General features: G+C 38.0%; 3 protein-coding genes across 6 annotated transcripts; 2 read left to right on the forward strand and 1 right to left on the reverse strand.

Annotated features, from left to right (window-relative positions):
* Positions 1-2,953: 2,953 nt before the first annotated feature.
* Positions 2,954-8,534, forward strand: LOC116255305 (uncharacterized). Of its 2 annotated transcripts, none has more exons than XM_031631094.2 (6): positions 2,954-3,204; positions 4,006-4,519; positions 4,698-5,040; positions 5,935-6,033; positions 7,279-7,399; positions 8,078-8,534. In XM_031631094.2, exons 1-6 carry the CDS (start codon positions 3,036-3,038, stop codon positions 8,260-8,262), a joined length of 1,431 nt encoding a protein of 476 aa, XP_031486954.1. In that variant the 5' UTR covers positions 2,954-3,035; the 3' UTR covers positions 8,263-8,534. The 2 variants fall into 2 exon arrangements, with proteins under 2 accessions (XP_031486954.1, XP_031486955.1); XM_031631095.2 differs by having other exon boundaries at positions 4,009-4,519.
* A 6,905-nt stretch (positions 8,535-15,439) lies between these two features.
* On the forward strand, positions 15,440-22,556 carry LOC116254274 (uncharacterized). Of its 2 annotated transcripts, none has more exons than XM_031629543.2 (6): positions 15,440-15,723; positions 16,920-17,427; positions 18,124-18,457; positions 18,564-18,662; positions 20,870-20,990; positions 22,155-22,556. In XM_031629543.2, the coding sequence occupies exons 1-6, from the start codon at positions 15,468-15,470 to the stop codon at positions 22,367-22,369; spliced, it is 1,533 nt and encodes a 510-aa protein (XP_031485403.1). In that variant the 5' UTR covers positions 15,440-15,467; the 3' UTR covers positions 22,370-22,556. The 2 variants fall into 2 exon arrangements, with proteins under 2 accessions (XP_031485403.1, XP_031485404.1); XM_031629544.2 differs by lacking the exon at positions 15,440-15,723 and adding an exon at positions 15,734-16,179.
* Positions 22,557-22,677: 121 nt separating this feature from the next.
* LOC116254275 (uncharacterized) lies at positions 22,678-26,231 on the reverse strand. 2 transcript variants are annotated; one of them, XM_050077921.1, is made up of 2 exons: positions 25,556-26,231; positions 22,678-23,562 (listed from the first exon to the last, which is right to left on the reverse strand). In XM_050077921.1, exons 1-2 carry the CDS (start codon positions 25,992-25,994, stop codon positions 23,102-23,104), a joined length of 900 nt encoding a protein of 299 aa, XP_049933878.1. In that variant the 5' UTR covers positions 25,995-26,231; the 3' UTR covers positions 22,678-23,101. The 2 variants fall into 2 exon arrangements, with proteins under 2 accessions (XP_049933878.1, XP_031485406.1); XM_031629546.2 differs by having other exon boundaries at positions 22,678-23,559; positions 25,556-26,229.
* Positions 26,232-26,620: the final 389 nt, after the last annotated feature.

Raw genomic sequence — 26,620 nt, forward strand, 5'->3', positions numbered from 1 at the left:
AGGGGTGTTCTTGTCTTTTTAAACAGCCGAACACTTTCATTTATTCGAGGCCCGAACACATAGGCCATAAGGCACCAGTGGCGTGAACTGACATGAATCTAGATTCATTAATTGGGTTTGCTGGAGAAAATGGAAGTCAATCTCTAATGAGGTTCAGGCTAGAGATGCAAATTGCATAAAATTTTTTTGAGTGCTGCATGCCTTTTTTTCCTCAAGTGTTGAGTGCATAGCCAATGTCTTACTTCGGTGACGCTTTTTACCGACACTCGCTTGACCCGAAACATCGGTAAAACCATTCCCGACGTGTTTTCATGTTTCACTGACATGTTCTAGCCGTTGGTAATGCTTAGGTATTTCGTAGTGTTTTATCATTTTTCAGTCGTGCATGAACGGGAACATGAGTGGTGGAGTTGCTTAAACTGGAACATGATGATCTGTGACCGCGTTAAGAGGTGTGTGAAGAGGTATGTTTTTAGTTCATCTCTTGTTGTGTTTCTTAATTTTAAGTGGTGGAGTATGGTATCCAAGTTGAAGAGTGAACCACTGCAATGACAATGACGCACTATCATGTCTTTCAGTGACCCGAAAATGGGTATTACTATCATTTTCTCTTTTGGTGAACACAAACTTTTGGCATGTAAGCGGAGTTCCAACCATGGTTTGCCATAGGGCTGGGTATCTTTGGGTACCCAATACTCGGCTCGAAAAAACTGGTCCTGGTCGACCTGATGGGGCCCAATTCGACCCAGTAAGTTATTTAATTTATTTTTATTTTATTAATAATATATATACTCAAAATTTGTATGATAGAAAGCATTACTCAAAGTCTGATACTACTATAAAAATTCACTGACATCAAGCCAGCTGAGGAGGAGTCACATATGGGAGTAAGTAGGTCATTTGTCATGAGGATTGAACCGACACATGTGAAATCCCGTAACACTAAAAAACTTTCACATGGGGATTCAACCGACGCATGTGAAATCCCGTAACACTAAAGTCACCCTCCATGTGGGCCTGAATGTTCATTTGCTGGATAGGGTGTTACCATAGCCATGTATGTGTAATGATATACTTTCCATGTGGTAGCTTGTCATGTTGGATTTAGGCAAGTTTATTATTATGAATATTCATGTTGATAACATGTAGTAGCCTTGCCATTTGGATCAACCTGACCTTTTGGATTAACAATAAGTCCCTATCTACTTTCCTTAACAAGTGTGACATTAGAGCGGTAGCGGAGCTACATGTGGGCTGATATGACTGTTACGGTTACCAACCCTACAAAATTTTTTATTATTTTTATATTATCATCTCGTACCATTTGACATTTTATATATAATATTTGTTCTCCTAAAAGGCTGATTGGCACAAAATAAATTGCTATTTGTCTGATAAAACTTGCCTCTAAGGCACAAGAAATTTTGAATTAGTGCCTCTCAGCCTAAAAGTTTTTGCTTCATAGAATTTGAGGACACATAGAATTTGGGAATCATCAGGACTTGAAGCGGGGCTAGAACGATTTTCTAATTTATTTTTTTTTCCTTATATTTGTTAGGGAATTGAAACCAACAAAAAACTTAATAGATAATTAGAAGCAGAGTGCCTTTAAGAGGATATTTCTACATTAGAGTGAATTATGGTAGAAAGAGAGCATAATAAGGGCTTTAAGTTGGTGGGAATTACAAAAATGTAATTCTATATACAAGGTCTCTATGCGATTAGTGGGTGCCTAGAATACCCCCACATTTTTGCATTAGAAAAAAAAAACAATTTCATGAATGTATTTAAAAAAAAATTACACTTACAAGGGACATGTCTCTTTTTTACACAGGGATCATTTTTGACACTTTTAGGCCCAGATAAGCCTCCTCCCTAAGCTTTGGCATCAGGCCGAGCCTGGCCCAACTCGAGGCCTGATTAAATTCAAAATATATTTTTAAATAAAACAATTATATAAATGTAATTAATTGTAGTAAAATATTATAAATATATATATATTAATAAATAAATTTTAAAAAACTCATTATCGAATCCACTCGACCGGCCTCATAGGGTTCCTTTTTCCCGGGCTCAGGCCCGGCACTGGATATCCGGCCGGAGGCTTACTCCTCCCCTTCACCACTGCCTACACAAGCAAATTATTTTATAAAATTGGAAGGACATATTTGGTTGTTAAATAATATTTAGGATGCCTGAAGGAAACAAAAACTAAATCCAGAAACATGTTCTCATATTTATTGGCATCAAGCATATGTATGGTTTTTCCTTTTAGGAATGTATGATGAGTTTGACTTAAAATCGTTTTTTTTTTCAAAATTTTTCATTTCCTAGCTTGGACTTTTCGTATAATTCTAGAGAGCGACTATCTTCTCAATTTTTTAATTAACAACCACATTTCCATGAAAACTAGTAAACTTCCGAATAGACCCTTTTTTTAAGTCAGCATTATACCTTATAACTGGCATGGGCAGTTGCGTACGCTAACAACAAATTTTACCCTTTTAAATTAGACAATATAATTTCATAAATTAAGCAAAATGGAAAAAATAATTCGCTCAAAAAACCATACTGAGAAAAAAAAGATTACCAATTAACTTCTTTCTCGGGTGAATGAAAGTTTACTCGTCTTTATACGACAGTTTTTTTTTACGAAAGATGCAACTTTTACAAAAGATTAAATTTAAAGCTTTTTCTTTACAAAATTAAGAACAATTTCAGGTTATGATATTCCATTCATTTATCATCACTGTTTATTTGTGATCCTGTTTTAGGGGCCAACCAACGTGGGACCCACCCACATGCACCGCGGCCTGAGTTGTGAGGTCTGCCGGAGACGAACAATGAATGAGATCGCGTTGGCAAACCGTGAAAACGACAGGGACATATTGGTCATTTGTCACGAGCACGGCACCTACTTATAGCCTTCGGGCGAGTTCCGCATTCACTCAGCTGTCCATCTCTCTCTCTTGCCATCCCGCTAAACTCTTTCTCTTCCGGCGATCTCTACCGCCGGAAAACCCTTTGAACCAAATATGGCTGCCTACCTCGTCCAAAGTGTGAGAGAAATGGTGTGGTTGGTCGACTCCAGAACCTCCGAGAAGCCGACCAACGACCTCCAGCAAGCTGATCATCCGAACGTCGGATCGGCAAAGGCGGCCAAGTCTCACCGGAGACATGTCGGACGGGACGAACATGCTGCAGGTTGGTGGATTCCTGCATGTTTCCTCACTCTCAAGTAGAATTCAGTGGCGGGAGAATGCAAAGGAGCGAAGAAATGGTTCCTCCATATTCATCCCGTTATTATAGCTATTGACAAATTCCTCCTTATCTTTTTTTCTTTCTTTTTTTTGAACGGTTAATTCAACTGCAACTCCAACATGACATACGGCCACAAAATCGTGGCTGATATTGACTTCCCTTTTCGGTCGAAGCAGGTTGTATGTTCGGGCCCGAACACAGCATGAGTGTTTGACATTCATAATGACTGTAATGCGAGCACAATTTTTTATGTTCTGTCACTAACATGGTTAGAAATGTTCTCACTTTTTATAAAGGATTTTTTTATAATTTTACAAAAAAAGTTTAAGTTTTATTAAAGACAGTATCTAAAAATATTTTGATCATTTTCAACATTCATGCATGAGGATTAGGGACTCTTGGCTTAAATTTCTTGGTCCTTCTACTTTGCATGCAACAAGAATGCCAAAGAAAGTAGTGGTACGTGTTAATTATGGCAGTGATTGAGACTCGATCCGGGGTCTCATCAACCACAGCTTTCACATTTGCTCACCGCCTAGGGCAGTACTTTTGGCCATGTGAAGTATGACGACCAAATACCATTTATTTCCATCTTTATTATTATTATGAACGGCAGTACATTTTCTGAATTTTTAATATTCGTATCTTTTACCTTGATCAGAAAATGTACACGGTACATATCTTTGGCCAATTCATAATAATAGGTTTAGCAGCCTGTCTGATTCAATCCCTTCATCTTGACAGAAGATTTGTTGGGCACAAGGATGCAAATTAAGAGAAAGAAAAGAACAGTGGCTGGTGTTGATCAAGACGAGCTGTTGGACCCATTAATACTTGCCGACCCAGACAGCTGCTTCCATGAGTTCATGGGAGTCCACATTCACCATAAGATCAGTACTGCAGAAGGCGATGAAGATGAGTTAAAGCCTGTGGAAGTCTCCATTAGTCAGGAATCATCTCATTCTCATGCAGGAAATGACAGACTCGGGCTGCCCATGATTCTTCTCCATGGCTTTGCTGCATCTCTGTTCTCATGGCGCAAAGTGATGAAGCCCCTTGCCAATCTGGTTGGGTCCAGCGTTCTTGCTTTTGACAGACCTGCCTTTGGATTGACATCAAGAGTACTGGAATACCCACTGAATCCAAGCTCTGCAATGGCTGCCTCCACTCAATTGAATCCTTACTCCACCGCCTTCTCTACTTCGGCCACACTTTCTTTCATGGGCATGTTAATGGGAGACAAGGCAATTTTAGTTGGGTGAGTTCATTGTCTTCAGATAGTATTTCCTTTAAAATGGGATTTTTGCTGTACTGGCTTGTGTTGGTGCTGTTTACAGACCTCTATTGCTGCAAATGAATTAGAAAAACTACAAGTTCTTCACTGTTTTTGCATTACAGACCATCTTCAGATCTTTACATGTAATTGTGATTTACAGGCATTCAGCTGGATGTGTTGTAGCAGTTGATGCATACTTTGAAGAACCTGAACGTGTCGCTGCATTGATCCTTGTAGCTCCTGCAATTGTTGCACCTCTTCTTCTCCCATCTAACTCCAACAAAGGAGAACTTTCTGAAAGAGAAGGCGACATGGAAAATCGAGGATCTGTTTGGGACGACAAGGAACACATGATCTATAGCGTTCTCATATTTCTACAGGCAGTGTGCTTTCGAGTCCAAGAAGCCGTAATTTGGATGATCAAGAAATCTATATATTTGCTCTCCTGCTTCTGCAAGAACCTCCTTTCAGAAATTCTGCGGTCTTACTTTGCTGTGCTTATGGTAAGATTAAATGTAGTGTCACAAAAAACGTGTTTTTTTAGAAAAAAATGCAATAAATTAAATTACGATTTAAAACTAAAAAAAAACATGTTTCTTTAAAAACACATCGGTGTTTAATGTGTTTCTTTCACTTTTTTTTCTAATGCCAAACAGTTTTTTTATTTTTAATTTTTTATTTATTGCAAATCAACTTATCTTTTGATGTTTGTGTTATTAGTTTCTTACTTATTTTATTTTTTTCTCATTTTTTATTTTTTAAAATTTTTAAAATTTTCATACTTTTCATTTTTTTAAGGTCGTTGTATTTATACCCAAGAAAAATCTCACCGTTTAAAACTCCGAAACATTATTTGTAACTATGATTAAAATATTAGGTCAAAGGTTATCAAGTGTCAATTCAAGTTTTTTTCAATTTTGAAGTCTTAAGGAAATCATTGAGTGGCATAGCTCAAACGGGTGGGCTTGGGCTAAAGAGGTGTGTCTCCGGTTTAACTGTAGGGAGCTATCCTCACATACCATAAGGAGCAGAGGCGGAGCCAAGGGGGGTCCGCATGGGCACCAACCCCACCTCAAAAAAAAAATTACATGTAAATTTTAAAATATTTTACTTGTCATATATAAAAATTTTGAAAAATATATTTTGACCCTTATCAAAATTTAAAAATTTTAACTTGACACCCCTCTTAAAAAATTCTAGCTCGGCCCTTGATAAGGAGGGTGGGTACTATGTGCACGTTGAAGCACATGACCAAGGGGCAAGGGGAAAGAGGGGGGCTTCCCCTTTCACACTAGCAGTGGGATTAATCTTCCGCGCGCCTAAAAGTCGTAACGAAGTTCTCCTATGCATTATCTTGCATGGAACTGATGCAGTCGAGTTCTTGAATGTTGTTGCAGGTCAGATTCATATTTGACAGATTTGGCTTAGCAATAGTAAGGAATTCATGGTATGATGCAAGCCTAGCCACAGAGCAAGACATTAATGGTTATACAAAAGTGAGTATAAATGACTGAATTTTACTTAATTTGCCTATTCTTTGAGTAGTTATGCAGAATTTTGGATATCTAATTGCTTATCAAGCTATATCCTTGAGTGGCATAACTTAATGTAACTGCAAGTGATCAAAATCTTTGCATGGAATGCATGCTCTCAATTCATTTTTTAAGGATTTCAATTTTTTTTCAATTTACACTGAAAAAGAAAAGGGATGAAGTAGGTTGGCGTGTTCTACCTAAACCTTCACATCTTTCTCACAAAATGTGTGGCTTCATAATGAAAAAAGTGTGTATATATGGTACAAAAAGTGGAAACGCAGTTAAAAACATAGACTTTTGTAGTTTGGTTAAACACAAAAAATTAAAGCTAGCAAAACACATCCTTTTTTGTCTTAAAGGAAGCTCATTCCTTTTACAAAGAATTAGAAAAAAACCAACCATTTGCTTGAGGAGAATATTTAATGCATGTATCCTTGTGTTTTTATTCTGAAATGTGCCATCACTTAGTTTATTTTCATAAAAAGATACATCTCGTGTATAACTTCTAGTTTAGTTTTCCTCCATATGTTTAGGAATATTTAAATTCATCCTAATCAAGGGCAACTCATTCTTTTTTGTCAAAATTGGCAGTTTTCGTCAATTATTCAACGGTTCTTCACTTGAAAGATGGATTTGTCCTAGTTGCAGAAGTGGTGAAGAACATGAGAAAGAAATATGATGAATTCGAAAAGTAATTAATAAGATGGGGATTCTAATTGGCTAATGTCTTGTAAAAAATTTTGTGCCACTATTGAAAATATGAATGTCATGTGTCTTTATTGACATATAGAAGTAGCGCTTAACTTTGTCTATGTCTTTAATTTTTGCTCTTAGAGATAAAGTCTTCCAAGTTCAATTTGCATAAAAATATAAAAAATAAAAATATATGCATTTCATTTTCTATATAAATGAAACATCATAATGCTTGGTTGAAGATTTTTTTAGATATTTTTTAGTTGATTCTGATTTTACCAAAAAAGTATAATTTCCATATAAGAACAAATTTTAAAATAGAATTCCAAAACAAGTCTTCTGAAGTACACGTTTTGTTTTGGATCTAGAAACAAAAGGGTTCTCAATTGATGTATCCCTAGATACAGTTCTCTAAATCCAAACTCTCATGAATATCAAACTTTATGTGTATGCATAACATATATTCTGTGTGTGAACATTTTCTAATAATTGTGAAAATTTTAACTATTGCAGCCATTGAGAGCCAAGGATTGGGACAGGGCTATTTTGGAGTTTGTCATAGCATTGCTCTCTGATATTAAGCCTAAGGAACTGCCCTCATGCAAGAGAAGTCTTTCTGAGATTGCATGTCCAGGTAATATGCACACGTCTGTCATGATTTTTCCAGTGTTTCTAAAGACACTTTTAATAAATCTTTTAAAAACATGAAGTAAAATTAGCATGTGCTCCTATCTGATCAATTGAATCAAGGAATAAGTAAAAATTGGGTTCCTGTTTGCATTGCATGTAGATTGTGCAAGATTTCTACAAATGTGTGCTTTTACTTTTACCAAACTAATGAAGATCTCACTTCCTATAGTTACCATGTAATTAAACATAACAAATTTTTACAAAATCTTAGTTCGTAATTTTGTTTAACATTTCCTTTATCATGAGGACAACTAGTATGTCAATGTTGAACCCTTATTAGATCTTTTCTATTGTTGAATCTTATTGAAGCATGTCCTGTTACACATGTATGATTTTGCACAAGCAGTATTTTCTTTTTGCATGTCATTGGTCAAAAAATGTTGAAGTTAGTGCATAAAAATAAAAGCATGCAAAAAAAAGACCACTTAATATATCATGTAATTTAAGTTTAGTCAATACTCCACGATGGTATTTTCTCAAAGATTTGCAAATGATGTTTACCATGATAATCCTAATGAAGCCTAAGATATGAAGCATATGATCTTATGTTTGCAATCCTTTAATTTTATAGATCTTTTTCGAATTTGTAATGAGCTAACTCATTGTGTTGATTGAAAACCAGTGTTAATTATAACGGGAGATCATGACCACATTGTTCCTGCATGGAATGCAAAGAGGCTCTCTCGAGCCATACCCGGTTCGCACTTAAGATTGATCGAGAATTGTGGCCACTTGCCCCATGAAGAGAAGCCCCAAGAATTTCTTTCAACTGTTGGGGAATTTTTGTTAAACCTAAAAGATGTATGATGAAATTGAAGGTGTACATAAAAGAAGATTAGCATGGGCCCCGGCCCACACAAGGATGACATATACAAGCACAAAAATTTGAGCTTAGAAAGGAGATGATGTAAATGCAGCAAGTATTGCATGGTAGAACTTCAAGGCCTGCTGCATGTGTGGACGTTCATGAACTCCTAGTTGTTAGAAGGGGAAAAAAAAAATGTCCACCATAATCTTAATTCTTTTGAACAAATAATGATGTATTTGTGGCTATAATTATTCAAGGAGATTTTCTCCCCTATCTCAGAATTAGAGTTCTTGATAGGAAGATCTCACTATTAAGTAGGGGTGGGCATCGACCCGGCCCGCCCTCCCGACCCCCTTTCCCCCTCCTTGACCCCTTTCCCCCTCCCGACCCCCTTTTCCCCCGCCCTCTCGTCCCCTCCGACTACGGTGTTGGGTCCCCGCCGACGACCCACACGATGAACGACTGCAGCAACGGCGATGGAGGAGGGGGAGCGGCGAGGGAGACAGAGGAGGAGGGAGAGGGGGGCAGGGAGGGGAGCGGGAGCAGAGAGCGAGGGAGAGGGGGAGCGGAGAGGGAGCAGAGAGGGAGAGCGGAGAGGGAGAGGGAGAACGGGAGCGGAGAGGATGAGGGAGAGGTAGAGTAGGAGGGGAGAGGGAGATGGAGGAGGAGGGGGAGTGGGGGATGGAGGGCGGGAGTCGGGCTGGGCCGCTGCCCGGCCGGCCTATCGGGCCTGGCCCAGGCCAGGTTTTTCCCGGCCTGGACCCGGGTCCAACCGGGCCGGGCCGGCCCGACGCCCAGTCTTACTATTAAGAAGATTGCGCAATTTCATAAAATCTTTAGCTTCTATCAAATGAATGGGCAAACTCTAGCCTCATATATCTTTTCGCATCCTAACAGTACTGTCATCCTCTATCTAGTATCTACCATATGAGTTCATGAATAACTTCCTCCCAACCCCGTATGATGCTCTTCTAAGCTCAATAGCATTTTGTTGTTTTCTTAAATGTCATGAGCTTTGGTTCTCTAAGTATTACTGTCTATAAAATTTTTCCCATAAAGTCTGCCCACCTAACCAAATGAACCTTACGATGCATGTCATCCTGGCCCCAAGGGAATTGACCAATCATCTTTTCAGTATAATGAATCGCTTGAGAATGGATTTTAAACACCGTTGTCCAATATGCCATAAGTTGTTGAAGGGTATGTTTAAATTTTTATATTTAGCATTTTCTCGAATATTTTGTGATAATTCTATGACAATCTTCAAGGATTTTCGGCTTCAAACACTTCATTTTCTCTTAATTATGGTTACTTTCTTCTTTTATTTGACTATCAATGATATGTGGGACTTATTTGGATCTAAATTTAGACTTTGTACACAAAACCCAATCTCAATTTAGACTTATTCTATACTTCAAACAGGGATCTGGTTCAAAAACTCATATAAAAGCTTAAAACAAATCACTTGATCTCAATCTAGATCCAAAACCCAGATCCATTTCCAAAATAAACGTGAGATACAAATATTGATCCAAATACTAGCCCCAGATCAAAAACAAATCCCTACATCCAAACCAGATCCAAAATGAATCTATATTCAAATCCAAATTTTAAAACTGGATCCACAACAAAGCTTTAGATCTAGACCTTGATCCAAATCTCAACTTTGGACTCATTTTATCTCAATTTGTGCCTTTAATCCAATTCAGAGTCGATCCAAATTCTAGATCCATATCCTTGTTTGGTTCCAAATTTTTAATGTAGATCCAGATTTAGATCTAATTCTATGTTTTTACCTCAATCCAGATCTAAATGTGAGATTCAGAATCAAATATGAATTTTGGATCCAAATCCAAATATTTTTTATCCATTGTATGCCCTTGATCTAGATCCAGATCCAAATTCAAGAACTAGATCCATATTCAGATCTAAATATAAGTCGCAGATAAGCCTAGGCACCGGGCCGGGCCACCGACGGGTACCCGGCCCGACTCGGGCCCGGGCCCGAGCCTTGAAAAATCCTTAACGGGCCAGATTTTATTGGGCCCGGCCCGACCCGATACTTAACGGGTCGGGCCCGGTCCGGCCCGATACTTAACGGGTCGGGCCCAGGCTTGATCCAACGTTCGACGACGGCCCGACAAGCCCGTAATTAAAAAAAAAAAAACTTCTTTTTTTGCCCCTTTACTTATGTTAGGTTTCCGATTTCCACTTGTTTTGAATGTGTTTTTCATACTTTCCATTCATTCTTCTACCCCGTAACCGACGCCATGACCTCGCTCACTGCCGTTGAACACCTCCTCCAGTCCTGCCCGTTGCCCATCACCCACGTCTCTACGACAACTGAAAAAAAGGAGAAAAACTTGAAAAGTAGAGACCCTACAGCCTGCAGGAGGCCAAACCCGGGCGGATAATCGGGCCTGGCCGCACTAGGCCTCTGGCACAATCTCAAGCCCGAGGCCCGATACTTCATCGGCCCGGCCCAGCCCAATTATAAACGGGCCGGGCCGGGCCTCGGGCACAATCTCAAGCCCGATGGCCGATACTTCATTGGTCCGGCCCGGCCCGGTTATAAATGGGCCGGCCCTATAACGTTAACGGGCTTAACTTTTGTCAATTTTTACGAGCCGGGCCGGCCCGACTCGGCCCGATGCCTAGCCTTAGTCGCAAATCATTCCCAACCCAAGTATCGAGACACTATGACCACTTTCCAAATATCAATAATTAAAATTCTCAAAATATCTTTGATTTTTTGAAAATATCATTGAATCTCTCAAATGCCTTCGGTTTTCTCGAAATATCCTTTTATTTTTGAAAAATAACTTTATTTTTTACCAAAAAATACCAAATACCCTTTGTAAGACCTACAACCAATGTGACAAGCTGACCAAGCCTGGTCTGGCCGTACCTGAACCAGTCAGGCACCACCTAGTCTAGAGTCTCTTTGAAGCTACGGATCCTCCTTGAACCTCCAAGCATGACCAAGACAAACGTTTTCCTCAAGATCTTTTTCTCTCTTTTTCTTTTATCATTTTAACTAGTTTTTTCATTTCTTTTAAGTCATTTATCCCTTTTAAACTTGCTTTTCTCTCATTTTAACTCTTCTCTCTTCCATTCTAATTTTTTTTCTCATTATTTATTCCTTTCTTTTTCACTTTAACGTTTATTTCTCTCATTTTTAACTTTTCTCTATCCTTTTAACTTATATTTCTCTCATTTTAATTTCTCATCTTTATTTCTCTCCTTTTATTCTTCTTTTTATTTTTCTCTCATTTAATTCTTTCTTTTTCAAATATCTCTCTCTTTTTCTCTCTCTCTCTCTCTCTCATCTTTATTTCTCAAACACATTTAAGGTACATGTTAATTTGCATTGAACATGTCATTTTAGATTTTTCAAATTGCAAATATATATCATTTTTTTTTTAAATCGTTCACTTCTTTCTAATCTTTCATTGACCTACCTATATTTTCTATGCACCATTGGGTAACTCACTAGATGAAATTCTACTTCTATCAATTTTCATCAAATTTTTCTTTTTTGTTGCTCCATAAATATATGTTATGATAGAAATGATTTTTTTTTTGTTAAGCATATAAAATTTATGTAATCATGTATACACAATCACTTGTGAGACTCACAAATGATTACAAGTACATCTTTAAGAAGCTTAAGCAAGACAAGATCAAGCCTTAATGAAGTGATAATCGAATTAAGGCTAAATCTTGAAACTTACTTAATATTCAAAGAAAACACCCCTACAAATTATAATATTTTCTTGTTTCAAATATCAAATTTTTATTCTTTTCAATATATTATTTTTTTATTTACAATATTGCAAAATTTATTTCTTTGGCCTTGTGATGAACAAGAACTACACTATCGTTCATCTATTTTGATATCTTTTCTTTCAAACAAAACTTGTTTTTGCAAAGCATGACAAGTTGAAGTCTTGTTTTGCAAAACAAGTAATTTACAAGTATGTTCCTAATCATATTTTCTCAAACAAGTTGAAAACTTCGATTTTCAAAATTATGTTGAAATAAAAGTTATCCTTTATTTGAGTTTTAGTGACAATATTTAAAAAATTCAAATGATCTTACAAGTGTCTTTTTTAAACAATTTGTTTTCTATACTATTTGGTTATTCCAGCAATTCAATCTCAAGTTTATAAAGTTACTAATTATTAAGAGTTCATTAACCTTTAAGACCATAGTTCTAGACTTGAGGGCCCTGTTTTTTTTAATCATACCATATTTTAATTATTTCAAAATTTGTCTCAATACTTTTAAAAAATTTATTTAGGCTTGAGCACACATGCATATAGGATTTTTTATAACACTTTAAATATCGTAATGTGCAAAGCAAAGGGCTAGTTTTTGGTCTGGTTACCCTTAATAAATGTGTTCAACACAACTGGACCTCGTACCAACGGTGAGTCTTTTTCTTTCTCATTTCAAAATACAACCTTATTTTTCTAAAGTACTTCAAAAACCCAAAATAAATTTTGGGATTTAAACAAAGAGACAAAAGAAATGCTAGTCGAATATTTATATAGAGAAAGGAAATAATCTTGAAGTTTTATTGATCTGGAATGTAGGGAAGATTCCCATAATATATCATAGTTCCCATTTATCTCAAGGCAATATGAGATTTTGTGTAGAGATTTTTATTAAAATTTAAGAAGCAAATGGCTAACTAAAAGGAAAAGTTGCTTTGGTATAGAGACAATTTTGCTTAATTATGCATAATTTGGCTACCATTCGAATTTATTGGATGATGTTCTTTAGAATTCCACAAACCACTGAGCAACAAATGGAGGTGAGTATGGCATATAATTTCCTATAAGCAGAAGTGAAAGGGCAAAATATATTGCATTGGTGCCTTAGAGAAGGATTTGAAGACCACAGGAAGAGAGAGGGACTGGAATTAAACCTCTTGAATAGTTTAATAGGGCTTATATGGCAAACAAACATTGCCATAATGTGAACAGAAATTCTCTTGAAGTGGTTTTAAAATATACTTGTGAGGAAAATATCAACTTATAGATGGTGAAGCAGTCTTCAAGAGATTCTTAGGGATAGGGGAGCTTAGAGTTAGTTGAATTTAATGGAGGAGAATTTAGTGTGGAAATCAAGGGGATGGAAGAGAAAGTGAAATTTTTGGTTAACAATTAGAGAACATTGTGTGAGCTAATGTGTTATAGGCATGCCGCAAATATCATTCATGGGTTTTTATCAGTGAGGTTTTTTTCTAGTATTTATCAGAAAAGCTTTTTTGGAGAAAATCTTAAAGTTTTAGAAAAAAATAAAAAATCAAAATGCTAGGTAAAAATACAAGAAATGAAACCCTAGTAAGTATTGTCCTGCATTTAGGAGGTCATGTTAAATACCTAAAACAAGAAGAAATAAAACAATGAAACAAAAGTTGAAAAAAATTAAAACAGAAGATGAAATAAGAAGTAAATGGAAAAACGATAAAATCGCTTAAAAACGTGATAAATTCATTTTAACGCTTTTTTAATGTATCACGATGTTTTTCCATTTTTATTGTTTTTTTTATTTTTTCATTAATTTCTTGATATTTTTGAAAATATCATGTTATTTGTGGCTATGGTTATAGGGAAGGGAATAAATAAGGCCAACTTGTTTAGGACCAAGGGGTTTCCCTCATTGATGCTAGAGAAATATGAACCTAATATGAAAATGGGTAGAGAAGTAGTGAAGCTATGTTATTTTATATAACAAGGCTAGTTAATTGATTTGCAAATTATTAAGGTGCCAAATTTGAAGGGTGGGGAAATGTGAAAAGCAACTAGAAGAAAAAAATTAGAAAAGAAAGTTGGAGATTACAAATGTGGAGAAACTATTTCCTGGCAAACACAAGCTAGTTCTTGTGTGTGTATGTGTATGAATGTAAACTATTGACTCAAGATAGAATTAAACATTTTGAAATCTCATCTATAATTCATTGTTGTTTTGCTAATGTGAGGAAGGAATTAACAGTCATGTGATAATTAGTTGCTCAGTGGTGAGATGGTTAAGAGATTTATAAAGGCAAGGGCACCCTAGCTAAGGTTGCGCACTGGGTCGGGCCACCGGCGGGTACCCAGTATCCAGCTCGACTCGAGCCCGGGCCCAGAAAAAAGGGCACCAAGCCGGCCCGATAATTAGTGGGATTCAAAATGTTACAATGAGCATTAAAAAGAAGAGGTTGGTGGCAATGCCGGAGAAAGAAAATTATAACTAATTGTTTAAGTTTTAAACATTAAGAGACACTTGTGTATATTAAAAGTAAAAAAATGGGGAAGCATCAATGTAGAAATTAAAACATTTTATGTGGGTTACATTAATTGGGCAGTTGCGCACACCAACCTACACCTACCTTGGCTTCTAGTTGGTAGCAAAGGGTGAGGGCCTTAGTATGGAAGCTAAGAAGCCAACGAGGGGAAAGATGAAGACAAATGATAATTGGAGGAGATTGTCAACACAACATAAGGACAAGCAAAATCTATATATGTTTCTTTTAGCTAGCTATGAACGAGACAAAATGTCATGAAATTCATGTCCACCACTCTCAATCCATACCAACAAACGACCTCTTGATAATAATTGGATAGTTTGGATAAGTAGGGTTGCACATGAGCCGAGTCCAGCCCGAGCTTGGCCAGCTTGAGCTCGACTCAGCTCAAAAAACTCGAGTTCGGCTTGAACTCGAGTCGAGCTCCTTATGGCGAGCTCGAGCTGGACTCGATTACACAAAATCGAGCTCAAACTTGACTCGTTTAACCCATTTAAGCGTTAACTAGTTTAGCGTGAACTCGTGTAAGCGTTAATTCATGTAACTCGTTTAACTCATTTAAGTGTTAACTCACATTTAATTCATGTAACTTGGGGAAAATTTATTTTTATCCTAAAAGTTAAAATCGGTGATCTGGTGAACCGATTTTGGTAATATTATACATAGTACAGGTTTGCGAGTTGAGTTTCTGAAACCCGAACTCGACTCATTTATCCTTTGAAGTATTCACGTACGAACCTAATTAAGCTCACGTACGAACCTAATTTTCTAGCTGCGTTGGCCGTTGGACCCTAAAGAGAACACCCCAATTTTCTAAGGGCATCTTGGTCATTTTGAAAAGTTTATCTTTGCAAATAACTCCTGCAGTTTTAGCGACAGTGAGGGGGAGAGAGAGCGCGAGTGGGGATGCCTTCTCTCTCCCTAGGGTTCGTCTTCTCGACGGCGCTCCGCCCGCCTGATATCGGCCTCTGGTCTCTCCTTTCCCGGCCTGCTAGCGTCGGGAAGAAATCTAGCCAGGGGTTGAGCGTGGGAGTCTCTGGCGGGAGAGTGACGACATTTCCAGTCCACCACAGGGTGGACTTGGGCTTGCACTCCGCGAATATGAGGCCGGAAACTCGCCGGAAGGTCGGCGGAACGATTGGGCCCGATGCCGAATTCTCAGGTCCGTATCTCCTGCTTGCGTGAGAGTTACCCGACGAGTCCCTTTCCTTTTGTCAAACGTCGAAAATATCCCGTGAGGCTGGATTTGGATCGGGGCAAAAGGGCACCTTAAGTCATAACTAGGAACTAGTTGGATTCGAAGCGTTGGGTCCTTACTCGGTTTGGGTTTGTGAATCTGTGATTAGCGAAAATGGTTCCTCGGTTTTGGGAGTTTAAATCTACAAGTTCTTATTTAAGCCCTATGCTTTTCTGGGAAAGAGCGTGCCACCGCATAAAAAACGAAGTAATAAAAGGTCATCTCATCTGTTTGAGATATATCAGCGTCTTTCCATAAATATATGTGCGAAGAAAGTGGTATACTGGTATTTCAGATACAACACACCGACACATACACAGAAACTGGTCGTTCCCAATTCACTGATCTTCCAGACAATATCAGAGAGCTAAAACAGCATAGGTACGTACATTCTTTTCTATAATCTAACGCTGTAGATGTATGCTATAGATGTAATCTCATGACTGATTGAGTAGGAAATATATAGTAAATTTGTCATTTTTTTGTTAGATGTGTTACGTTAAGCAATGAAAAGAAGAAGAACTTCTTCCTATGAGACCAAAAATTCGATGGTAAGAGTATACCGATCAATTTGAACCAAAGCAGGACTTATAATATTGTAAACAATTAGCATGCTCAAATTAAACTAAAAATATATTTGTCATTTAGTGCACCTGGATTTGACCCTGACATAGATTGCCTGCCTCAAAAATCTCCAGTCAACTGCTGCTCATCGGCGCATATTAGGAGAACCAGTTGTTTTGGGTTCAAATGGCATTTCGCCCCTCCATGTGTAAAAGACTATTGCACAGTATTTTTCAGCTAGAAGTAAGGATTTAAACAAGAATTTCTTAGTTCACAGGAAATTTTAAGGTTATCGGGTGCGTGGAATATGTGGACTATGCAAATATGTAGATTGAAGACTCTGATAAATTATTAGCTGCATGACTTGATAATAGTTACCAAGGTGTATTAGATGTATGTTTAATCTTCGTAAACTAAAATACAAGGTATTTTCCACCTTCTGAAAAAGTTACTACTTTATATACAGCACCTTGTCAATCATTAATCAAGTTAGTTGGATGATTCATAATTATACATAATGTGGTTGCATGACATGGTTTCTCATACTCTGTTTTCAGAGGAATTATTAACTGCCAAAATGCGACCAATGCAAAGGAGGAGGACCGTGGCTGGCATTGATCAAGATGAACTACTGGAACCATCCTTGCTGGCTGACCCGGACAGTTGTTTCTATGAGTTCAATGGTGTCCATATTCACCATAAGATCTGTAACGCAGAAGATGATCAAGTAGGTGACCTAATGGACATCTCAGTCCAAGGGGAAGCATCTAATTCCCATTTAAGAGATGGCAGATTAGGACTGCCCATGATTCTTCTGCATGGTTTTGGGGCATCTGTATTCTCATGGAGCAGAGTGATGAAGCCACTTGCGAGTTTGGTTGGATCCAAAATTCTTGCTTTTGACCGACCTGCCTTTGGATTGACATCAAGAGTGCACTACCCTCATAAGCCTAGCTCTACACTGGTGTCTTCCGCTCATTTGAATCCTTATTCAATGGCTTTCTCTGTCCTTGTTACGCTTTCCTTCATGAACTTGTTGATGGCAGATAAAACAATTTTATTGGGGTGAGTATGCTTACGAAGGGGAAAGGTAAAAAAACAAAAGTTGCTAACTTTAAGTCTAGTGTGGAAACGTTTCATTACAAGTTTTAGTCAATGGAATAGAGTGATGTGTTTTACATCTACCTCTGCACAACTCTTTGATCTCTGTTCTAAATCCCAGTATTTAAATTCCATATTTCATTTCCATGTCTTATCTAAGAGGGAATACAAATGTAGATCTTCATTGTATTTCTGCTATTTCCCTATTCACTTGATTCACCACATTTTCTTCTCTTCAGTTTTGGTTTTTTGATTTTTACTAGATTAAGTCTTAGGTGGAAGTGCAATTGGTGCATATTCTTCTTTGTGCTGATATATTACTGTCCTGTATCTGAAGGAGTTCTAATGCTCCTAACCTGATAATTACTTGATAGCATATTCTTCTTTTCATACTCTGGCCATTGAGGACTTGAACACTTCAATAATGCTTCAAAAGTAGTCTTCAGTATTTCTGGTGAACTGAAAAGTTGCAATTAGCAAGGTTTACCAACACTTTAGCTCAGCCCCTTATGATTTCCCATGTTCTGGTGAACAGAAGTCTTCCAGCAACAGCACTTCTTGTCACACTTGCTCCAAAATGCAGATGCTCAATTCTTTTTATGGTGAGGAGTTTCTTTTTGGAGAATATTCAAAACATCACATGCAGCAGTGATTTTGCAGGCATTCAGCTGGATGTCTTGTAGCAGTTGAGGCTTACTTTCAAGCACCTGAACGTGTTGCTGCATTAATCCTTGTTGCTCCTGCAATTGTTGCACCACTTGTCTCATCTAATCCAAAGAAGGAAAGTTCTACCGAAAGAGAAAATGTGTTCAATAACAAAGACTCTGTTACAAATGGCCTGAACTTTTATCGTTTTTGTGCATTTCTCTTTGAAATCTATCTTCAAGTCAAAAGAGCCATAATTTGGATGATAAAAGGGTTAATGAATTTGATCTCCTATTCCTACAAGAAATTGCTGTCAGCAATTCTGCGGTCTCATCTGGCTATTTTTCTGGTGAGCTTTATCTGATATTAGCATGATCCTATCTTTCTTAGTCTTGCGTTATCTTGCATAATTTTTGGTTCCTAGAAACTGCATTCAATAGTATAGCTCCTTGCAGGTGAGGTTGATAATTGACAGATTTGGTGTAACGGCTGTTAGGAATGCTTGGTATGATGCAAACAAAGCCACTGAGCATGATGTTAATGGCTATACGAAGGTGAGCATGGGATATTATATCAATGTTGAAGCCACACATAGGCCAGGGAGGCATGTGTGCCTTCTAATTTGCCAAAAGTTTATATGTAAGACATATGTGTACATAAATTTACATATAAGTGTCTGCCTCAACTACTAATTTACATGTTTGCACCCTCCCTCAATTAAATTTCTAGCTCTGCCACTGATACACAATTTAGTCATTTACTTGCAGTAATATATGATGTTTTTGATAGCTTAGTTCCTATTCTAGCAGTTGTGCAACGTTATTGGATTGCTGATTAGGTTGCGAACAAGTTGGATATTATTTTGAAGTTTTCTACTTTTAAGTTGTATCCAGCTTTACACAAATATCATTTCCTATATGTTTAGCAGATGCAACTTCCAGCCAATTTATATTCCTATCTCTACGAAAGGCATCCTTCTGTGACCATGTCGATGATGTATTATTCATGGTTTATTTCTTTGGGTTCTTTTGAAAAGGCGTTACTTTTCAAGGAATATTTCTGTCACCAAGTGTATGTGTTAAGAACAGGAGAACAGCCAAGCTCCTTGTAGGCTTGTAGCTCACTGCAGCTGGTATTATAAACTATAAAGAGCTTAATCGAACTCATAAAACAAACTATGCAAATTTAATATTAGCAGTATATGACCTCTCATCTTGACTTGTATAAAAGCTCATTAACTGATAATTAATATATTTTGAACATGTCATATTTTCTGCTTTAAAACAAGTGGTCAAAGTGTTTTTGCAAATAAAAAGTTAAGAGATCAAAATCTATTCCAAATAAATTAGCTTGAGGCGAACCAATAAGCTATTGAAGAACTTGTTTCAATATGTATGTCTAGCTATCTCAAAATGGTAGTTTAAAATTTTACTTGTTTTGTTTTTTTACCTGTAATTTCAAATGGCAGTTTGCTGCTGTGCTCTTAGTGTTGCCACTGTTCAGAGCTTGCATCTGTGTAAATAGGTGTAAGCAATTGTCCTTGATGTGTTCAAGCTTGCATCTTGTAACACCTAGCTGAGCCAAGTCCTATCTTGTAAGCTAACTGAGATAAATGAGTCAGTTCACAATGTTGTTTCCACAGGTACATTGTTTTAGGACTAAAGTAGAAAATGATTAAATTCTTTTCTGTTTGGGTATATCAGACTGAGCTGATGTTTTTTTGTTGTTTGTCTTGCAAATTATATGAAATATCTACTCTGTTTTAGATTCCAATCAGAAAAACACTTTATTGAAAGGTTTGAGTTTACTGGCTTTTTGATACTACAAAAAAGTTATGTTACTGCAATCCAATCATCATCAACTCTCTCTCTCTCTCTCTCTCTCCATATATATATATATATATATATATATATATATATATAGGGAGAGAGAGAGAGAGAGAGACAGACAGATATATATTAGTGATTGGTAGATACATTCACTTGGGTAACGGATAAAAACCAGACCTGTTAAATTCATGTTAAAAAGTGTTTTAAACAAAATGTGAACCTTCCAATGTGTTTATAAACACTACTTTAATAATTATGCTTTGGTTCGAGTCATTTTTGTAAAAATAATTGATTCTTATACTATCAAAATTTTGATGTTATAAGGGCCATTCTTTTTTTTACTATTAAAAAAATTATTTAAATAAGAAATGACTAATTAATATATGTTTCTCATCATATCATTCTTAAGATCATATCTATAAGGTTAGATTGCAAATAATAATAATAATTAATTTTAATAGATCTGGTTTTTGTCTCTTCCCCAAGTGGTCTGGTCCTTACCTATATATATATACATATATATATACATATATATATACATATATACATGACATGCATCCAAAGTAAGGTACTTCTGTTGAAGCAAGAGCCTCACTCTTGATGCACTTCACAATAACCTTTAGCAATCTGCAGCGTCGTGTGTTTCTGTATAAGTTGTTATCTTAAAATGAACCAAGAGCAACTTCAGAGAAACTACTAAAATTATAGAACATTAGTAGCTAACTTCTCTTACAGTTTTGAAGTTCACAAGACCAATAAATTACCTGGCGGTTACCTATAGACAAAGTTCTCACAATCCAAACTCATATTACTGTTCACTTGCTTACATCCATACATTCGTCATTCCAGAATGTAGGTGGCCAGTGGCCACGTTTGTTTGAATTCACTAATAGATTAATAGCCTTTACCTTTGTGATATTATTCTTCTGCAGCCACTAAGAGTTAAGGGATGGGATAAGGCACTTCTGGAGTTTACAATAGCTATGCTCGTTCACACTGAAACTGAGCAAAAGACAGCAATCAAGAACAGACTTTCTGATATCACATGTCCAGGTAAAACATGTTATGTTCTTGTGCTTAGGGAGAAACTTTTAAGTATCTCTGAAAGATGCAATATACAGTTCCTTTTCTCCTTGAGATCTAAAACCTTAACAAGAACTAACAAAATAGGACTGCTCAAAATTGTTGCCTGCTCCAAAAAAAATTGATCAAGTGCATTTTTTTGTCTTAATTCCCAAGTAGGGCATTGTTTTTGCATCTGCTGAAGCACTTTTTTGAAGCTTAATCCGTTTCCTTTTGTTGTTCCAATGGCTCAATTCCACGGACTCAGTCCTTGTCCATCTTACAATGAGAACATTTGAAAGAGTGAGCCACTGAACCAGCACCTACGGTGCCGATCTGTATCTAACATAGCTTTCAAACTTGGACCTGAACCGTTACTTGAGAAGCATTGCAGCAGTAAAACCTTTGAATTTACCTCCCTGGCCTCTGCTTGTACACCTATAGCTTTAGCTTGCTTGTGTAGTGAGAACTTGAGAAAAAGGCCCTTTCTGTCTTAATTTTCAAGTGCGACATTACATCTACCTTGACATATTTATGAAGTTTAAGCCACTTCTCCCTGCAAATGCAAATTGCTTTATCCTGTTTCCGGCGACTCTCATCCACAAATTTCAGCTTATGGGAACATTTGGACAAACGAGCTAGCACCCAATGTGCTGATCTCTTACTGTCATAGATTTTCAACTTGTACCGGAACCCTAGTGGGCACAGCAATAAAACCCTTTGGATATGTGCCTCCTGGACCCTGACTGGTACCCCTATGCTTCAACTTGTGGAAGGAATGAGGCACATAGAAATCAATCAACAATACCCACATAATAGCAATGGCCTAGCCCACTTCTCTAACCCCTTCAGGTCTGTGCCTGCCATAGCCTTTCTCCTAAGTGGAATCGAACTTGTGACATGGTGGACCGTCGAACATCCCAACACTTTCCTTATCAACTGGGTGACCCGGTCCAGGATGCTTACATTTCCATCTGTATTTTTTTTTTTCTGGGAAAAAAGGTGAATGGTATATGTCCATTAAGTACTGCTTCCTGGAAGCACCGCTTCCAAAGTTGCAATTCTCATACTAAATTGGTAAACTGTATTCATTGGAAAATAAATTATCATCACGCTCATACTTAATTGATAAATTGTGTCCATTGTGAAAAACAGTTCTAATCGTCACTGGGGACAACGATCGTCTTGTTCCTGCGTGGAACGCCAAACGGCTATCACAAGCTATTCCTGGTTCACAACTGGAAGTGATCAAGGACTGCGGCCACTTGCCCCATGAAGAACAAGCTGAAGAATTTCTATCTGCTGTCAGAACATTTTTGTCTAGGGCTTTCAGCATTCAAAGCCATGACGTTAACACAGCAGGAGCATGAGTCATTGCAAAGAAGCTCACCTCCAATGTATATATAGCAATACTTGAAACTCCGAAATCATGCATGTTCAGGTAAGAAGCTCAGATGTATTACCTTCTGGACCAATTTCCGCAAGGAAAATGGAATTTCTCATACCAAGGTTTACCATGTTCCTACAACGAATTACTTATTTAGGCTTGTTTATACATATCTGTAGCTATCATATGTAAATGAAATCATTTTCTCAGTGCTACCAAAAGCTTATGTGTTTGTTAATTCACGAGGATTGGACTTCTGAGAATGCTTTTAACAAAAATAAGGTGCATGTGTGTATGCCTGTATGGTATGATGAAAATTTGGATGAGGAGATGAGAAGCTTCATAAGCATTCAGTTGAAAAGAAAAGCTTCTGGGGTTTCTGTTACCCTTCTGTATACAGTATCTGATGGTTGGAATTGCATAACCTCCATAATTAAACCTTTTCCTGCCCTCTGCCTTTCTGGGAAGGTCCATAAACTTGGATAGTGCAAGTGTCTGCTTGATGATGAAAATTAAACTTGGATTGTGCAAGTGTGTGCTTGATGATGAAAATTAAGTTCATCAGCTTAGGTTTTTTTTGGGGTCAGGTACAATGAACTAAATGAATCATCCATATGAAGGTACACATTACCAGAGTCAGAAAGTGTTAAGAGTATTCCAGACTGGCATATATTCTACACAGTATATTGTGAATATGTGATCCCCTTCATTTGTGTCATAGCATAGAATTTGCAGAAATTGTGACGCTTCCACCATCCAGGCCTGAAGAGTAGTCCATTGCATTCAGAAAATCATCACCAAAAAGGAAGGCACCGGCTGCCAAGGCTCCACCAGCAGCCCCCATTCCAAAGCCAGGCGCCATTGTTCCTCCTCTTGCTCCAGCAGAAGTCCTTCCAGGCATGCTCCAGTATGTTCCACCCTCTTGGGCTGCGGTTGGAGCAAAAGGCGGAAGCAGGAAACCTGTATTCGATGGTGGAGGTGGGGGTGGAGGAGTTGATGGCCTTCCAGTGTTAGGTTGAAACTGCGGCTGTGAGTAATAGTCTTGAGGCCTGGCCTGCGGAGGAGGAGGTGGGTATGAATAAGGCTGAATTTGGTTCACATCAGCATTGGAGTATAGAGACGGATTTCCTTCTGAAATGGACGTTGAGATGCCAGTGAACGCTCCTTCTCTGCCTGCTAGAACAGAACTCTGAGTTTCAGCAAGAACAGGGAGAGAACATGTTCTAGCTGCAGATTTTGATATTGTCTGGTCGGTTTTCTTGGGTCCCAAAATATGATATGCCATAGTTTTGCTATATTTCTTGGGAAGTGTCGTTCAAAGGAGCATTTTCCGAAAAGTGGACAAGAAGGTAGCATTGGATGACAACCTCAAGAAAAGTCGTTCCGGAAATGAGGTTTTGTTAAATCTTGCTAGTTTAATCAGTTTCTAAAACTCATTTTGTATGAATGAGACCGCCGTAATGAGTTTTCTGTGTAAAATTTGGGGTCTCTCAGGTTATTCTCTCCCTTTTACAAACCCCATTTTATTAAAACTGGGCTTTTCACTGTCACCCAAGCACGCCTTGAGAGTGTTTTGGAGGCAAAGCAATGTGTTCTGTCTTCTGGACACCATTCTAAAGTGTCATCCAAACACATCCCAAAAGTTTCACGCCCTTTTTAAGGTACTTTTTTTCTTTTCAAAGTTTGCACATCTCTGCCTCATTGCTTTTCATACCTCATTGCCCCACGTCCCCAACGCTGTACCTGGAAGGCACAAGTGCCGATGACACGCCCGCAAAAGGACCTTGACCTATCTATTGGGCTCGGGGTGTGGTTTGCTCGTTAGATTGTGGTTTGGTGTGGTTTGTTGAGTGAGTTATGAGTGACTATTGTATCGCATATGTTTGTACGGCCTTTTCCTTATTTTTAGTTCTTTGTAGTAGATTGCCGTAGATAGGTTTTTGGGGAATCCAGCCACTTGTATTACTGTTCCATTGGGTTTGCGCTGGGGTCCTGTCCGGCCAGGTAGACAAGTGTATTAATTTGTTTAGGATTTTGAGTTTTTCCATTTCAAGTGTTTCAAATTACTCCTTTTAAGTTTTTTTTTTTTTAAAGAAAAGAAAGAATAAGGAAACTAATTAGTAGAAAGATAGTAATTACATGACATACTTTTTCAGACACACTTTTTAAGAAAAAGAAGGAACAACGAAACTAATTTATCCATAAATTCATAACAAGTTCATCTTTGTGCCTAGGGATGTAAATCAATTGGGCATGCTCAATAATGGATCCATTTTTCAATTTCGCTTAATCAAAAAAAAAAAAAAAGAGTCGATCTCATTACCAATCGGACTCAAATTGGGTTTCATTATGCAAAGTCATATCCGAATAAACATCCAAGTACAATATCAGACTGAGATCCAATAAAGAATCCAAATGCAGAGAAATGTATGATCTTATACTAGATGAATCCAAATTTGGTTTTAAGAAACAAGCCTGACCTCAAGTCTGAATCCAAATATATGGGATTTTCATATCAAATTCAATTCAGTAAAAAATGGCTCTGACCGTACCAAATTGTTTACATCCCTCTTCTATACGAAGGACCCTATTTGAAATTTCTAATCTTCATGTTTGTGGAAATGTTTTCTTTTAAGAAGGCGAAGATGATTTTGTATTAGTTTGAAACATTTGGCTTTTGGAAAAAGCAACCAGTGTTTTAAGAGGCTTAGTGTAGCTGGTCGAGTAGTTATAAGGGTGGGAGTCTCATTCAAGGACGGAGGATAAGGTAGGGCCTGCATGGCCACTCGATCCACTCAAATTTTTTTTAAATTTACATGTAAATTTTAAAAAAATTCACTTGTTTTATATAAAAATTTTGAAAAATAATATTTTAATTGTAATTAAAAATTAAAAACTTTAATTCGGCCCCCTCATAAAAATTTTTTTGGTTAACACCTGATTTCATTGAGAGTTGAGTGTTAAATTCATAGACTGCAATCAATGGCTTTCGCTTACTCAAAAGAAAAGGCATGCTGGAGTATGAAAAAACAAACAAAATCAGGGTTGATTCTGGAATATATCCGCTAAAGCAGGGTAAGACCTGAAAAAATATCCAACCGTTCGCTCTGAGAAGTCGAGACGGTGAAAAAGGAGAGAGAGAGAGAGAGAGAGGGGATATGTGAAATACCTGCATGTGGAGCCAACCCTTCACCGGCGGCGCGGTCCGATATCCGGAGAGAGAGGTCGACGAAGCCACGTGGCTTCGTCGAACCCTTCTTTCTCAGCTGGAAGCTGCCGGATTCCGCGACGCCCGGCTCGGGGCTCCGGTCGAGCTTCGTGAGGAACTCCCTGAGCGAGATGCTGGCCGTCCCCTCCAGCCTCTCCCTCAGGAACAGCGTCTCCCTGCCGTACACCTCGACGTGGAGGGCTGCATCCTCGACTGCGCCGTCGAAGGAGGCGACGAACTTGGTGTTCCAAACGGGGCTGGTCCCTCCCCTGGCGTCCACCTTGGTGCAGTACTTCCGCTCGGGGTCGATCCACGCCACCGCGAACCACTGGCTCCGGAGGAACGACCGCCGGAGTCCCCTCGCCGACGCCACGCACACCTCCACGTGGTACTTCCCCATCCCTTCTTCAGCCACTTGCCTTGCCCGAATCTCCGACGCACAGAAAGCGAGAGAGAGAGAGAGCAGAGAGTTGGTTCCTTTGCCTTACGGGCAGAGGGAAAGAAAAATGTTACGTCGTTAGAGAGAGACAGTTCTTGGTTTTCTTGGGGAGCGGGAAGGAGAGGGAGATGTAATGTTGTTAGAGAGAGAAGATAGATAGAGAGAACGGAGGCAATGGCGGTAGTGGTGGAAGAATCGTACTTTACTTGATATGAAAAGATGGCAATAGGTGGATTGTGAGGAGGAAAAGGAAGAAGATGAGAATGAGAATGAAGGAATCCTTCCTCCTGTCTTTAACAAGGGTCTAAAGCGAGAAGAATCATAAAATAATAGTTTATAAACCATGTTAAGATTTCTATCATCATTATTATTATTATTATAAATGATTCGATGAAAGGTCGAAATCACACTGCATGCAACTCAATTCACTAGCATGTCGATTTCTTTTCTTTTTTGCTTTCGAGAAAGTATGATACGATCATACCATGAACCTGAAAGCTTTTGAATTTTGGTGCGTAAATGAAATTTTAGTACCAAAGAAATTTCAAAGGTTCTTTAGGCAATGTTGAGTTTTCAATGCTCATATA

The sequence above is a fragment of the Nymphaea colorata genome, chromosome 5, assembly GCF_008831285.2.
Source record: "Nymphaea colorata isolate Beijing-Zhang1983 chromosome 5, ASM883128v2, whole genome shotgun sequence".
Lineage (NCBI taxonomy): Eukaryota > Viridiplantae > Streptophyta > Magnoliopsida > Nymphaeales > Nymphaeaceae > Nymphaea > Nymphaea colorata.